General features: G+C 55.4%; 5 protein-coding genes across 5 annotated transcripts; 4 read left to right on the plus strand and 1 right to left on the minus strand.

Moving 5' to 3' along the window:
• Nucleotides 1-819: 819 nt before the first annotated feature.
• CCMA1212_005990 (Cullin-4A) lies at nucleotides 820-3,323 on the plus strand (the record flags this gene model as incomplete). Its single annotated transcript, XM_073703231.1, has 3 exons — nucleotides 820-1,239; nucleotides 1,299-3,208; nucleotides 3,266-3,323. The coding sequence occupies 3 exons, from the start codon at nucleotides 820-822 to the stop codon at nucleotides 3,321-3,323; spliced, it is 2,388 nt and encodes a 795-aa protein (XP_073558572.1).
• Nucleotides 3,324-5,135: 1,812 nt separating this feature from the next.
• CCMA1212_005991 (uncharacterized protein) lies at nucleotides 5,136-6,783 on the plus strand (the record flags this gene model as incomplete). The annotated part of the gene is made up of 2 exons (XM_073703232.1): nucleotides 5,136-5,244; nucleotides 5,372-6,783. 2 exons carry the CDS (start codon nucleotides 5,136-5,138, stop codon nucleotides 6,781-6,783), a joined length of 1,521 nt encoding a protein of 506 aa, XP_073558159.1.
• Nucleotides 6,784-7,792: 1,009 nt separating this feature from the next.
• On the plus strand, nucleotides 7,793-10,543 carry CCMA1212_005992 (ATP-dependent DNA helicase PIF1; the record flags this gene model as incomplete). The annotated part of the gene is made up of 2 exons (XM_073703233.1): nucleotides 7,793-9,137; nucleotides 9,246-10,543. Coding segments are annotated over 2 exons (2,643 nt in total), but the record flags the coding sequence as incomplete, so codon positions are not given.
• A 68-nt stretch (nucleotides 10,544-10,611) lies between these two features.
• CCMA1212_005993 (uncharacterized protein) lies at nucleotides 10,612-10,890 on the minus strand (the record flags this gene model as incomplete). The annotated part of the gene is made up of 1 exon (XM_073703234.1): nucleotides 10,612-10,890. A coding segment is annotated over one exon (279 nt), but the record flags the coding sequence as incomplete, so codon positions are not given.
• Nucleotides 10,891-12,464: 1,574 nt separating this feature from the next.
• Nucleotides 12,465-14,797, plus strand: CCMA1212_005994 (uncharacterized protein; the record flags this gene model as incomplete). The annotated part of the gene is made up of 2 exons (XM_073703235.1): nucleotides 12,465-12,579; nucleotides 12,681-14,797. The coding sequence occupies 2 exons, from the start codon at nucleotides 12,465-12,467 to the stop codon at nucleotides 14,795-14,797; spliced, it is 2,232 nt and encodes a 743-aa protein (XP_073558156.1).
• Nucleotides 14,798-16,189: the final 1,392 nt, after the last annotated feature.

Below are 16,189 nucleotides of genomic sequence, written 5' to 3' on the forward strand. Positions count from 1 at the left end.
CGGTAGAGAGCTCACGACTGCCCAAACCAACACGCCGGTGAGGCTGTATCCCTTGCTTCCCATGTCAAGGAGGACGCTGGGAGCTGCATGAAGAAATGACACATCTTATTGCCGAAGATACTGCACGTGCCCTCGAGCCAGCGATATATGGATGCGAGTATCTTCATGCTGTCGTCTGTTACTGAAGGGGCACTTGAGCGATGGCAAGTTCCCGTCCAGGTCGTTTCATCCGTATCGGGGCGGGGGTTGACTCAAGGGCTCCAGCTCCTCTTACAGCGCGCTACAGGCCATCCACGCCCGCTAAAGCCCCTGCAACTCTCGGCAAACGAGCCTCCATAGGACCCCCGGCCGACTTCAGATGGTTCCTTATCGCGGGGGTCCCGCCCAAACTCGTCTGTCCATCCATCATGACATAATACTCGTAAACCTCCAGCTCCCAAACCTCGACCAAGTCAACCCAAAGTCCCACCCGATTAACTCGAATCCTCCCCGGCTGCCAAAGCGGGAACCATCTGCCAGCAAGGGCACCAAGCAAAATCTCCGACCAGCCCGTCTTCCGTCCTCCCTCCTGTCGCCATCGTCGAGTCTCCCGAGCCCACCGAACGCGGCCCGTCTCTTCTTCTCTCCCTCCATCTCTCGCTGCTCACGCCTCACGACTCAGACCCTCGCGCGCCGAGTTGCCTCTGCCAATCCACGTTCATGCAACCAGCGACAGTCGATCCGACCTCCCCCTCACGCCGCCGCCCACGCCTTTCGTCGTCGTCATCGCCGTCCTCGCCGTCCGCAGCCAAGCGGCCCCGGTTCTCCGACAGCTCGACCATGGCCAGCGCCAAAGCGAGGGGCAAGATGCCCGAGGTCATCGACCTGACGAAGCGCCAGTCTGCCTTCCAGCCTCATAGTGGAGCGCGGAAGCTCGTCATCAAGAACTTGCGCAACCCCGTCAGCCACGAGGCCCGGATACAGGAGTACTATGCACGTACCGAGAGGGAGCTCGACGCGGCCCTCGACGCAATCTTTGCTGGCCAGAGCCCGGCCATTCCGCTGGAGCGCCTGTATCGCGGCGTCGAGGACATGTGCCGCAATGGCAGCGCCGACAAGGTCTATCGGATGCTCAAGGATAAGGTCGACAGGCATCTGAGAGGCGTCGTCCTGCCCAGGATTCAGAACGCGGCCAAGATATCCAATCTCGAGGTTTTGAGGAAGACGTTGGCGGAATGGAAGACGTGGAATTCACAGACGGTAAGTTCTCGTCCGTGTCTATACATCATGTCACATCATAGGGGCTTACTCGACGCTAGATCCTCATCAGGTCAACCTTTAGCTACCTTGACCGCACATACTTGCTGCTGAAGTCATTGCCATCAATAAACGACCTGGCTATCACGCGCTTCTGCAGGATGGCGTTCCCGTCGCAAGCAACAGAGCCAGGCCACGCTATCGGGGCTGCGTGCATCTTGGCAATTTGCGAGCTGATCAACATGGATCGCCGGGGGGACAACCGGATGGACGCAGAACTGCTCAAGGATTCTCTCATGATGCTCTACGTGCTAGGAGTGTACACGAAGCAGTTTGAACCCGTCTATCTGCAGCACTCTGAAGCCTACTTTAAGGAGTTTGGAGAGACTTGCAGTCCTATGGGGTTGAAAGAGTACATCGAAGTCTGCGAGCGCCTGCTGGAACGTGAGGACTACCGCTGCATAGCGTACAACTTGGACAGCACAACAGAGAGGCAATCGATGGCGTTGGCACACAACATCCTGATCGACCAGTATGCTGACAAGCTTCTTCATGGGGGCAGCCTGTCCAAGCTGTTGTCTGATCGGGATATCAAGTCCCTCAAGGGATTGTATGACCTTCTCAGGCTGTCGGGCATACAAAAGAAGTTGAAGACCCCGTGGACCGACTACATCCGAGAAACGGGGGCCTCGATAGTGTCCGACAAGGAGCGGGGAGACGAGATGGTTATTCGCCTCTTGGATCTGCGTCGTGTGCTGGACTTGACGGTGCGCGACGCGTTCAACAAGGATGAGGACTTTCTCTGGGGAATGCGAGAGGCGTTTGGCAAATTCATGAACGACCGCAAGATTGCCGAGTGCTGGCCATCAGGCACATCCAAGATTGGCGAGATGACGGCAAAACACATTGACATGCTACTCCGTGGCGGCATTAGGGCTCTTCCCAAGGAGCTGCTGTCAGACGTTAAGGACCGGGCGGCGGCAGAAAAGGCCGGCCACGCCAGCACCGCAGATGAAGACGCCGAGCTTGACAGGCAACTGGACCAGGCCCTCGAACTGTTCCGGTTTATTGAGGGCAAAGACGCTTTTGAGGCCTTCTACAAGAAAGACTTGGCTCGCCGCCTTCTCATGGGCCGCAGTGCCAGCCAAGATGCGGAACGCAACATGCTCACCAAGCTGAGGGGCGAGTGCGGCTCAAACTTCACGCACAATCTAGAGCAAATGTTTAAAGATCAGGAGCTCGCCAAGGACGAGATGGAGGCCTACAAGGAGTGGTGTCAGGGCAACCCCGGCCGCATCGGAAAGGTGGACTTGCAGGTCATGATCCTGTCTGCTGCCGCCTGGCCTACGTACCCCGACGTGAGGCTGAATCTGCCAGATGACGTGGCCACCCGCATCGAGCAGTTTGATCGGCATTACAAGAGCAAGCACACGGGTCGCGTCTTGACATGGAAGCACTCGCTGGCGCACTGTTCCATCAAGGCAACCTTTCCTAAAGGAGCAAAGGAGCTCCTTGTGTCGGCGTTCCAGGCAGCAGTGCTCCTGCTCTTCAACGATGTCCCTGCGGATGGATTCCTGTCATATGAGCAAATCTCGGCGGCTACGGGGCTTCAGGGAGGCGACTTGGATCGAACGCTCCAGTCATTGGCTTGTGGAAAGGCGCGGGTGCTGACGAAACACCCTAAGGGGCGTGACGTCGACCCCAAGGACACGTTCACCTTCAACAAGGCCTTTACCGATCCCAAATACCGTGTTAAGATCAACCAGATCCAGTTAAAGGAGACCAAGGAAGAGAACAAGGCTACACACGAAAAGATTGCCCAGGACAGGCGCTTCGAGACGCAGGCAGCCATTGTGCGAATCATGAAGAGCCGTAAGACAATGGGTCACGCAGAGCTGGTGGCTGAAGTGATCAACTTGACCAAGAAGAGAGGCAGTGTCGAGCCTGCCGCCATCAAGAAGGAGATTGAGAGGTGAGTCTACGGATTTGTACTCAAGTTACGAGCAGATTTTGCTAACCGCCATCACAGCCTAATTGAAAAAGACTACCTGGAGAGAGAAGAGAACTCATACACCTACTTGGCATAAGGGAATCATACTCGGATGTCTTCAAGACAGTTTCCCTTGCATTGCATTGCGTTTTGGCATTACCAGAAAGGGGCGACCGACCAGAGAGTGCTGGGGCAACGTGTAGAGCCGCCGTTTGATAAATCGGGATTTAGCGGGCAGAACTCAGTTTATGTAGGTACATGAAGACCGCGGTAATCGCGCGATATGGCTTTCTCGCTACCTTGTTACTCCTATTGCACATGCTCCTTTTGTCCGATCTGTGCTGGGAACAAGACTATGATTTGCGGGACGAACGCGAGGCGACTAGGGAGACAGCTATGCGAAAGGGATCGCGCAACAGGTTGGTGATCTCGAGGGAAGGAACACACGCTCACAGTTTACGTCCCGTTGAGGGTCACAGCGCGGCAATAGTTGCATGATGACGATCCAGAAGCAAGGCGCAGAACAAGGCGAAGTTGCGTCCCAGCAGTGATTGGGCGTTTGACAGGTGGTTTGGCAGAGCCCCCTTTTCTGAGCCGATCATGGCACGACAGGATACATGTACCCCCTATATTGCAGGGACAGAGTTGCCTAGAAGGAGCGCCGCCAAATGGAGGAAATGCCTATTTGCTATTTCTCATGGTTGCCTCGTTATCAGGTTCACCATCCACAGAGGGCCACGTCGAGAAAGGCCAGGATCTTGGGCTTGAGCTATAGCTTCCCGTTCCTTCTCTTGCAGAGTGAGGCCGGACGTGGGGTCTTGCCTTGGACAGGGAATGTTCCTATTGGGGCCCTGTTGGATGATTTCCAATGGGACGTGACACGAGACTTTGTTGGTCTACATGTCTATCAAGCTCACATGCATGTTGTCTTTGAACTCGTCCGTGGTGTAACACGGTGATGGTTGAGGCTTTCTCTCAAGATACTGTGACCGACTCTCATCTCGCGGAGAGTTTCACAAAGACAGGGGTAAACTTGACATGAATGGCAGGGCTGCCTCTCGGGGGCTACACCGCGTCTGAACAAAAGTGAGGCTTACACTCGGCCCCCAACAAGGCAACGCATCCTCGCCATGCACGGCATGAGAGCACTATACACAATCCATCAGAGAAAAAGCCAAAGGAGGCATCGCGTGTCCTATGAGTTGAAATGATGAGGCAACCGGTTTGCCTCTCATTGGGGGGGGCTGAACGATGGGAGTTCAGGGCTGTTCATATGTGGCTTCCATTGATAGGCCATGAGGATTTTGAGGCGGCAAAGTCGGGGAAAGGGAAGGAGAATTGCGCGCAAAGCTGTTGATGCGGGGGACTTTTCGTTGCATGTGTTTTTGTTTGTTTGATGCTGTTGGATGATGGCATTGTACGGAGGATGTGAGGCGTGATGTGGTGCGACGTGGGATGTGCTTTTGGGGTATATGGGGATACTGTATGGTCTTGAAGCTGAGCAGGCGGACACGGGGCGTACATTTGAGATTGTGTATCGAGCATCACCTACTCTCGTCTTCTGATGGTTGTGGTGAAGGCATAGGATGCGTGCAATGAGAAATAGTATACGAGTGTTTGATCAGGTGGTCGGCATGTACGAGCATCAATATCTCGCCTCACTCGGCTGTGGAAAATGCTACACACTGCAACCAACCTTTCCTCGATATATTCGGTCCGCCGATTCGTAGATTCGCGTTGGTTGTCTTGCCTCGGAATGATGGCTGATTTATATGGCTTCTACATGAAGACATGCAGATGGCTTGAGGTATAAATATCCGGGTCTGTCTCCGACATCCCTCCTCAATTTCATACCATCATTAAACCAATACAGCAGCGAGTTTCCTCACATCAGACTCTTCCCTTGAATATGACTTTATATTCGCCCCCTGTGGCCATCAAGCTCAGCAGCAATTACTCACCCGGCGAGCCTCGCCGTTTCGAGCCCCATCAACCCTCCACTTCTCAGTCTTCATTCCGTCAAACAGATTCCCGCGTACATCATCCAGGTCCTACCATGATGCCATCTTATTCTTCCTCGATGCCCTCTCAACAAGGCTACCAGCCACACGTACACACATCCACATCCATGACACCACAACACAGTCCTCACGCCCTTCACCAATCCCCCTGAGCCTTCGTCATGGCGAACCCTCGACATCTTCGACATCCGAGACGAAAACATCACCGAGGCAGAAGCCTACGAGCGCCTCACCACCTACATCGTCATCCGGATAGAAAGAGCAACAGACCTATACGACGTAGACAGCAAAGGAAACGCCCTGCCGCCAACCTGGGAGAAAGCTTCTCACTCGATACGAAGAGACGTGTCTCAGCAAGACGCGAGACGCAAAGTTCGCAAGTTGGACAAGGAGACTGGTTCTGTGGCGGACAAGAAGAGGGATCTTCCGTCTGCGATACAGAGGCAGTTGGAGGATGCGTGGAAGAACCTTGAGAAGACGGAGGGTGATCCTCGGTTTGTGTATGTGCTTGCTCAGGTGGATTGGAAGTTGAAGGGTGTTGAGAGTGGCGGTCGTGAGAGAAAGCGTGATAGGAGATATAAGGATAAGAAGAGGAGCAGAGAGCGGCACGGATTCAAGACGAAGAGGGAGTGGGTGTCTGTCACTGCGTATTTCAGGAGGGAGCCGGGACGCGACGAGAACTGCGTGAGGATCTTGGGGGCGCAGCTGGCAGAGGGACGACAAGGCGGAAGAGGGGCTCATGATGATCATCTTCCCATGACGAGTCCTGGCCGACCTCCTCTACCGCGCAATGTTCAAGTTGGTCCCCCACGGATTCAGACCCGACAATCTGTGTCTGAGCCTCAACTTCAGCGTCGGCTCTCGTTGAACCAGTCTCCAAACAACGTCCCTCATCACAACTTCAGGTCGGTTCCTCCTCCTCCTTCCCAGAACTCATCAGCGGCATCAATCCCTATTCCCTCACGAAGCATCATATCACAGGCAATCGAAGCCCAAAATCGCCGAGTACAATCACACGCACCGAAATTGGAGCGCCAGGCCACAGCAAGGTTATATATTCCCAAGAGCTCCATCACCTCCTTCAGCTCATCGTCCCCCGAAGACTCCGGCACCAACATGACGCCAAGATCTTCTCTTCAACAAAGTCACGCTCCTTCTCCACCTCCTCCTCATCTCCATCAACATCATCATCAGTACCGTGATAGATCCAGGGGGCGAAGCAGCTACTGCCAGCATAGCATTGGAGACGAGTCCGTTGTGCTAAAGGTGGCCCGCCCACAAAGACGGCATAATACAGCAGTCAGACTCATCGACGTCCCCCCTGCTGCTCCTGATCCGATCAATGCAGTATCAGAGGAGGACAAGCGGAGGCGCGTAGACCAGAGGACGCACCACGATGGGATGGCTACATCTATCGCCGAAAGAAGCGCACCACGTCAGCCTCGAGGTATTGAGGATGCCCCAGAAGTCAGAGGACTCCCATGTGTCACACGGCGCGGTACTCCTCACAACGCAATCACGACATGGACCAGCTAGGGGAAAGACTCAGTCGCACATCGCTGGCTGACGGCCCTCGCAATCGCCCAGGGCAGGCACGCGATCCGATCATTCAGTACGATGACAGGGAGGCACCGAGAAGGTATCGCGATAATTCAGATGATGGCAGGTTTGTGATGTCCCGAACGGTTCGGGGGACGTGGAGGAGGCGAGATGCACAGCGATATATGGCTGAGAGGCGGCGGACGGATCAAGATGCGTGGGATCTGGGCAGGACCAGTCCCTTGCTTGATGGAGGAGGTCAGCAAAGAGCGTCGAGTTATGCAGGCTATAGACGATGATGCCCTTCTGTTATCTGTGCGATGTGCCTTTACTTGTTCGGATGGAATTCTCTCCAAGGTAGAGACAAATGGTCTTTTACATAGTATATGGTTCGCTGGCTTGCGTTAATGGAGTCTCCCGCTATGCGTTGAAATAGTAGATTTGTCTTCCAAGTCCCACAATATCTGCCACTTTTACACGATGCCGAATAGTGACGCTCTTCATTGCACATTGGATTATCACAGGAAAAGGTCTGATGAATTTTCTTCTTTGAGCAACCTATAGACTACTTCAAGAGCTGCAGGTTAGGTGTATCAGGTATGTTGGAGGGTGGTGTGTCTGCTTGCATGGGCCCCTGGGCCTTGTCTGGCTAGCTGATAACAACCCCTCCCAACTGTGTGTAACCACACAATCTGATGCCATGAGCTTTGAGGAAAAAAAAAAGAAAAAAGATACAGTCCATCAGGATCTATTCCTCATGATTTGGATTCCAGTGTTCCAAACTATATCTACTTTGATAGTAACATGGATATAAAGAGATGAGTGACGGTCCCTGGAGATGCAAAGCGGATGACTAAGCAACGACCCTGTTTATCTGCCAGGCACTTTGCTCGATAAGGTACACGATAAAGCTCACGCGTTGATTGATGCACGAGCCCTGGACGACGCGCCTCCCAATTCACACGACTAGCAGCTGCAGCACAGCATTAGCCACCCAGCCTCAGCAATTCTCGACTTCCAATCAGCAGCAGCAGCAGCATCTTGGAATCGGACTCCCGCCACTCGATGCCGCCCGTCGCGCCTGATCCAAGGTGGCAGCACTAACTCGGCCCTGCTCCCCAGCTGGAAACCTCGAGGCATCGCCGTGCCGTATATGAAATCCGCTGTCGCCGTTCGCCCGCGGAGCCTCCAGAGAGCAGCCCAGCAGCTGGCCCATGTCCCCTCGCCTCGCGCAATGTTCCTCAAGGCCAACAAGGCGTACAAGGCCAACGAGCCCCCCGGTCGCAATGCCCTGGCCAAGACGCTGCTCCCCTCCAGCAGCCCTGCCGCGCCCGTGGCCGACATTCGCGACCACATGACAAAGGCCGGCTCGGTGACGTCTTCAGCCTCAGCCTCAGCCTCAGCCTCAGCTTCAGTCTCTACTTCAGTCTCTACCTCGACCTCGGCGTCGACGGCGAGCTCGTTTTCGACAAGTCGGCCACTGCAGGACCGGACATCAAGCCTCATGCAGCAGCAACAGCGGCAGCACCAGCACCAGCAGCCGACCACGGGACAGCTGGTGTCGCTGTACAAGCGGTCGGACGCAGACGCAAAGACCCAGGCAGCCGTGCACTTCACTGCCGACGACTTCAGCGACGATGAGAACATCATGCTCGACTTCAAGGCTCCTCAAGCCGCATCAAAACCTAAACCAAAGCCCCAGGCTGAGATAGACACTCTCCCCTCTCTTGCAGACGAAACCCCTCCAGCGACCCAAGAGATTCCCTGGTCGTCATCTCCCACATCACACTACTTCCCTCCTCAGCCAAAACCGACAACGGCTTCCTTGAAGCGCGACTCGTCTGGCGAGAGCCAGTCAATGGGAGCCCCCGCACAAAAGAAGAAGCGGGTGCTGCCATCCAGCTTCCACTCAGACTACGTCGAACACACGGCGGCGGCGGCGCGTGTCTCGTCTTCGAAGTCGACACGCATGTGGGAAGCCTCCGACATTCAAGAACGGAAAAAGCAGTTCAAGTCCCAGCAGGCAGCCCGGTCAGAGTCTCAAGTGCCAGACAGACAACCCGAGCCCGACTATCAGGCGGCGCCCGCGGTTACAAAGTCCCACGATGCCGCCAAAGGCGATGCCATCCACCTGAGTAAGGAACAGGAGCATGTGCTCGACCTTGTGGTGAACCAGGGCAAGAGCGTCTTCTTCACTGGCCCAGCAGGAACGGGAAAGTCCGTCTTGATGAGGGCCATCATCAAACAGCTGAAAACCAAGTATGCTCGAGATCCGGACCGTGTCGCCGTGACGGCATCCACGGGCCTTGCCGCGTGTAACATTGGAGGAATCACGCTTCACAGCTTCTCGGGTAGGCAAGACATTGACGTTTTCGCAGGCTGACTGTCTGTCGGGCGATACTTTTTCAGAGACGCAGCAAAACTAACCGTTTTTTGTTTTTTTTTCCTTCTTGGAATAGGTATTGGTCTCGGAAAAGAAGATGCGCCTACGCTTGTCCGCAAAATCAGAAGGAACCCTAAAGCCAAGAACCGGTGGCTTCGCACCAAGTGCCTCATCATCGATGAGGTTTCCATGGTGGATGGAGATTTGTTTGACAAGCTGTCGCAGATTGGAAGAACCATTCGCAACAACGGCCGGCCCTGGGGCGGCATTCAGCTCATCATCACTGGCGATTTCTTCCAGCTGCCGCCTGTCCCCGATGCCGACAAGAAGCGTGAGGCCAAATTTGCCTTTGATGCCGCCACATGGACCACCTCGATAGACCACACGATCGGTCTTACTCAGGTCTTCCGTCAGCGCGACCCCAAGTTCGCCAACATGCTGAATGAGATGCGGCTGGGGAAGATCAGTCAAGAAACAGTGGACGCCTTCAAGAAGCTCTCGAGACCCCTAGAGTTCAAGGACGGGGTGGAGTCGGCCGAGCTGTTCCCTACGCGAGCGCAGGTGGACGGATCCAACGAAAGACGGCTGAGAGAGTTGCCTGGGACTTCAAATCGTTACGATGCGATAGACACGGGAGATGCAAACATTCGAGACAAGCTACTGGCGAACATGATGGCGCCAAAGTCCATAGAGCTCAAGATTGATTCCCAGGTCATGCTTATCAAAAACTTGGACGCATCCCTAGTCAACGGATCTCTTGGTCGAGTCATTGCCTTCTCTGACGAAAGGACCTTTGACATGACCAACACGGATGAATACGACTCATTCATGGACGATGCCATGGCCAAGGCACGGAGGAAGCTCAAGGCTTTCAGCCGTGAACCCGAAGAGGGCGGGACGGGCATGAAGTATCCCGTTGTGCGGTTTATCTCAACCGACGGAGTGGCCCGCGTCATCCTCTGCCAGCCAGAGGAGTGGAAGGTGGAGCTCCCCAACGGAGAAGTCCAAGCCAAGAGAGTCCAGCTCCCGTTGATCCTGGCGTGGGCCCTGTCCATCCACAAGGCCCAGGGGCAGACGCTCGAGCGGGTGACCGTCAACCTGGGACGGGTTTTTGAAAAAGGGCAGGCCTATGTCGCCCTCAGCCGTGCGACAAGCCAGGAGGGACTTCGGGTCTTGGGCTTCGACAAGTCCAAGGTCATGGCTCACCCCCGTGTCATCAACTTCTACGGCCAGCTCTACAGCGCCGAGGAAGCCGCAGCGAAGAGGCCAAGGTCCATCACCGACTTTGTAGCGAATCGGAAGGGCACTGTATCTACGGCGGTTCGGGAGGTTATTGACCTGGACTCGGACGAAGAGAGAGCCGCGGCATATTGATGCTTCTCCCTTTTGCCGTGTCAGGTTGGTTGTGGGCTGTGTCATCTCTGCGAGTATATGCATCACCACTACTTCATCACTGTTATATGATTCCCCTCATGAATATCTAGATAGGGACGGGAACTGAGAGGCAATTGCAATGCAGATTCATTGCCGGAGCAAGACTTGATGCCAGCTTGATGCCTCTGGTATAAACTGGCGGCGTCCGAGCAGTGCTTGTCATGTGCGAGACAGTCTGAGACTGAGACCTGCCTGATGGGGTGTTTTCGATGTGAATGTAATCCTACTACCAGATTCTGGACGACGTTATGAGAGACGCGGGGCGGCCATGAAATTGTTGAGAGACAGCGCGAACGTGAATCACTCAGCCGTCATTTGTTCACTTGGGTCTTTGTGTAGTACTCAAGGTATTTCAAGTGAGAGCATCTGTCAAAGGAAACCTCAGGAGGCACTCACTACCTATCACGGAGGGGAGGCCCGGGGGGGAGGGGGGAAGGGAAACTGTGCATAGAGAGGTTCAGTTCCTCATAGCTGATGGTTCGATGTGTTCAATGAACAGATACGGTTCGATTCCCAGACGTGCGTCGAGGCAGGGAGATGAAGTCGTGCGCATGTGACCAACGGTTCACGTCGGATAGAGAGTACATGTAGAAGGAGGAGGAGGAGGAGGAGGAGGAGGGCTGTTCGTCATGCCATCCGAAGCAGGGAGGACTGTCTTGGATTATATCAGAATTCTGACTCGAGACATATCATGGAATATTTATTACCTTATGCTTGTTGGGGGCTGATGACTGAGTAAGAGTCAAGGTGAGGTAGTGGGTGGTTGAGCTTACCCGTCATACCGGTAAGCTGGGTACATGTAATATTCGACCGATGAGCACCGTGCCTCAGCCGTGAGCCTTGCTGATGATGGCATCTGGAACCCTCCAGTGTGTGACGGCACGGCGAATGTGCCTGCAGGGTGCCACCAGCGTGCCGATTCAGTGGCTGGCTGGCGAGATGCAAGTCGAGCCTCTGACTCTCAACTCCCCCCAATTGGTCCCCCCGGCCCGTTCCACCCCCCCAGCAGCACGATGAGCACCTGTAGGTGCCCTGCAAGGGGAGGACGTGCTACAGAGGCTCCGGGGCTCTTCTTTCAGCGGTCCGGGTTCTCTGGCCGCCCACTAGAAGTTCCCTGTTCAAGCACCAAGAAACGCGCCAGGGCTTCTTGTTCAATGCTCGGCGACCCAAACGGGCCTAGCGCAGCCACACACACCCCCCAAACCCGCTCGACCTTGTTAGACCCAAAGATGCCAGCCATCCAGATCATAGCACCAAAATTTGTTCACTCTTCCATCCTTTCTGCCGACCTCTTAAAGAACCGCCCTCTCCCCTTTCGCGACTTTTCTTTGCGCCACAATCGGAGTGGAATAACTTGGCTCTACGTGGACGGCATCAGGGGTCTTTCCTCCCGTCGTCGCGTTTCCTGTCTCTTCTCCGACGATCACGGCGAACTGCGCTTCTCGCCCGCCTTCTCCGATCCACCCTCCGACTTGCGCGCGTGTCCCCCAGAGCTCCTCCTGACGGTCGTTGTGGACTTGTTCGGAGGCTTTCCCTCCGCCCGCGTCCGGGCTTCTGCGACGGGACAACTGACGAAGGGGCACATACTGTTGCTCCATTACCCGGATCTTCGTCTGTGCGTGTCAGAAGGCTCGAATCGATATCCGCTGGACCGTTCACCGTACGATCACTTCGACTTCACCTCCAGAGGGAGCCTTACGTCGCGAAGACTCCGAGGAGTGCTGCTTCGTGTCTAGATGACGGCGTAAAGTGCACGAAAGTCGGAGACTCGCACTCCCCTGGAACCTTCTCATCTCATCCGGGAGACAACAGAGCCGAGTTACGAACAAACAGTCGAGGAGTTGCTCTGCGCATCGTCACGATGAGCCAGTTCATTGGCCTGCACATGCGGGTGGTGCTGAGGGAGCCTGCCGGACACCTGCTCACGGGTACGGTGAGTGATGTTCAGGCGGGCATCAGCCTCACGCTGACAAACGGTAAGCGCGTCTCTCTCTTTTGTCTCTGCTTGCGTTTTATACCCCTGCGCTGCAACAAGTCGGACGTCGAGCGAGCACGAGACTAAGCCATTGAACTATAGTATTCCTCACTGCGACGCGCGAGTGGATTCCTCACATTCGAATCGATGCCTCCAACATTGCAGACCTGTCCGAGGTGCATTGCGATGGACCGGATACGCAGCCACTCCCGCCAAAGACTACGTATGCCAGCCAACAGTCACCCAGGCAACCCCTCGTGCAGCTGCCCACGAAGCCGATCCAGCCTGCCTTTGTCGATCCAGCCATTCTGAGTCTAGGAAGACGGCCCAAGTCTGCGGCGTCGGGAAAGCCCAAGAACCCTCCTGCACAGGAAGTGGACGAGACCGACCCAGCAGCGCAGCCGGGCGTCTTGTATGGTATACATGTGGGACGGCAATCCTCGGTTGACTCGGGCGATGAGCACACCATTGTGGCGTCGGTGAAGGATTTGAAGATAGATCCTGTAGTCATTCCCAAGGACGTTCCAAGTAATAAGCTTCGTCCTGCCAAGGAGGTGCCGGGTTCCACACAGACAGCACAGCAGCAGCAAAAGAAGAAGGCACGCCGGCATCCCAAGGCTCACAAGGACCATCTCGGTGAGCCGCAAGTAGCCATTCAGACGCAGGGGCCTGGAAAGGGCTGGCGACAGACTCCCATTCTGCAAAGCAACGCTTCTTTCCAACCCTTTACCTCCCTCAAGCGAAACACGAAGGGTGTCAAGAATCTCATGGACAATGGGTTCGCCTCCGAGGATGTCACCGAGGAGATGGGCGACTTCGACTTCGAAAACAATCTGGCCAAGTTCGACAAGCACAAGATCTTTGACCAGATGAGGAAAGAAGACCAGGTCGACGATGCGAGCCGCCTCGTAGCACACAACCGCCGGCCCAAGCCCGGAACGGCTGGAGGCAAGAACCTGCACTACACGGAAAACGTCCTGGACATGCCTTCAGGCACGGCGACCCCCAGTGCCGACTATTGGAACAGCGAGGCAGACGTTGGCGCCAACGGATCGGAGAGGCTGAGCGGCCGCGAGCCCAAGAACGGCGCCCAGGGTAGTCGGCGGCCGGACAGCAAGACGGGAGCCGGTAAGCGCTCGCAGTCGCGCAAGGCGAGCACCGCTGCCGTGGGGAGCCAGCCGCTTAGCAGGGTCAACTCCAGCCTACGGTATCAGGCGTCTCGCCGGTCAAGCCCTACGACGGGGCACCGCAGCACCGACTACGAGCAGCAGCAGCAACAGCCTGGCCTCTACCTGGTGCCTTCCAACCGCCGCGTGGAGACGATCTCCACGCTCCAGATGCTCAACATTGAGAACATTGCTGCCAACGAGATTGGATTCAGCGAGGCGCTCATGGCGGAGAACGCCGGCAGGGGCATTGCCGAGGTGGCCGTGACCGCGCTGTCCGACCCGGCCATGAAGGTCCGGTTCGAGATGGTCGTGGCCGGAGCGTCCAGCAATGCCTCGTTGCGCTCGTCTACGATTGTCATCCTTGCCGGCAACAACAAGTCGGGCACCCGCGCGCTGGCCGCTGGACGCCACCTGCGAAACAAGAACTTTGACGTGGTTGTGTGCTTGGTGGGCATCGAGCGCGAGCGCGACCTGCTGGAGGATCTGAGGCGCCAGGTACAGCTCTATCGGAACTTTGGAGGCAAGGTATTGAGCAAGCACGACTTCTTCGAGTACCTCCGAAAGGGATCCGGATCGGCTAGCGGCCTGCCCATCTCGCTCATCATTGACGCTATGCTGGGCCTCACCATGTCGTTTGAGGAGCTGAGGGTAGGCGACCAGGCGTCCGTGTACGAGCTGATGGAGTGGGCGAACCGGAACGAGGCGTTTGTGCTGGCGGTCGACGTCCCCTCGGGCATCGATCCGACAAGCGGCAAGGTTGCCATCATTGATGGAGGCCACTTGTTCGTCAAGCCACGCTACGTCGTTGCCATCGGAGCACCCAAGAAGGGGCTTCTGGAAGCCGTCACACCGCCTCCCCACGACGATTCGGGCCTCTCATCCGATCTTGGCCACGAGGACGAGTGGCGCCTGTTCATCGCCGATCTGGGCCTCGGCAGCTCGATCTGGAGAAAGTCTGGCACCAAGATTCGGCGGGGCATCGATTTCGACGGCAAGTGGGTGCTGGAGATGAAGTACCGCGGGCTTGAGGAGAGCGAGGAGGAAGACTAGGAGAAATTCACACGACACAAGATCCCACACAAATGGCTGAATGGCGTTACGACTTTTTGAGAACGGAGATCAAGACGAAACGAAAAATGGAGGAAAAGGAACAGGATGTGCAAAGGATTAAAGAGCGCAGCATCACGAGGTCATTATGCATCTGTGAGAGAGCGGAAGGGCTCGTGGATGCTTTTCTATAGGGGGGAAGGAAGATGAGCGGAACTTGTAACTATTACACAGCATCATGAGGCGTCAGAAGGGGGGGGGGGTCGATTTCGAGTTTTCGACAGACTGTATCTTGGCATGAGGAGGTGATACCATTGCAATACGACACGATACCAGTATGATACCAAACGAAGGCAGTACGATGCCCAATGGCGATGCATTATTGATCTTTTTTCACGTTCAGCTCAGGCTCGGTGTCTATAAATGCGATCCGCGTGGGGTGACTTGTGTGACATGTACCGCTTGGGCATTCCAGGGCCTTCCTTACCTTAGGCACTCAGACAAGGTACCTACTGAGGCGTTAGTAGGTAGTGTCGAGGTAAGGTAGCATTGATGCTGAAAAGTTCCTAGAGGTATTAGGTAGGTGCCTTATGTCCTGCAAGCAAGAAGCCGAATCACGAAAGAAGACTGAACGCAGCGTAGTTTCTGCCAAGAATCTGCGGGAGAGCGGAGATGGAAGGAAGGGTAGAAAGAAGCTTTGCCAAGAGGGGCGGCGGCGGGATGGGCGATGTTGAAGAAAGGAAGAAGAGGAGAGGCAGAGAATGGGCCTTCTTTCCTCTCGACCTTGTTCTCATCTTTATTTGTTCCAAGGGGGCTAAGGCAGTTGGCCTGCCTGCCTTCTTGGGGAGGGTTTGTGGACTGTTGTATGTGTGAGTGCAGGTGGTTTTGGGGTGAGTTTGGGTTGCTTTTGCGTGGGTTTGAAGAATGGAGGTGGTTTACTTTGTTTTCGGGCTGTTATGCCCCGACTGCCTCTGTCGATTTGGGGATTCGGAGTGGTGGCTTCAATCTGCATCTTGAAAGGCTGGCCAAGATACGTGGGACGGCTCGTCTACATCGTGATGCGGCTTATGTGGTGTGCTGCAGGTGTAATGTGTGAGGAATCACGCTCGTATACGGAGCACGTGTAGTTACGAACAACTGGAAGGATGGGCAGTAATGGCTAACATTGCAGACAGAATGTCGTCTTTGCTACAGAAGAGCATGAAGATACAGGAGACGGGAAACAATCACTCGTGGCCGCCAGCCCTTTCGCATACGACACATACTTGTACCTAATACAGGACAGTAAGACCTGACTGTGTGCCGCACCTAGCGCTGCATACTGGAATCCTATTGGTGAAAAGGACTCTACAGTGCCCCCTTCCCACTCCGGAGGCACGCTGTACCGCCACCAAC

This window comes from Trichoderma ghanense, assembly GCF_004382785.1.
Source record: "Trichoderma ghanense strain CCMA-1212 chromosome Unknown scaffold_6, whole genome shotgun sequence".
Classification (NCBI taxonomy): domain Eukaryota; kingdom Fungi; phylum Ascomycota; class Sordariomycetes; order Hypocreales; family Hypocreaceae; genus Trichoderma; species Trichoderma ghanense.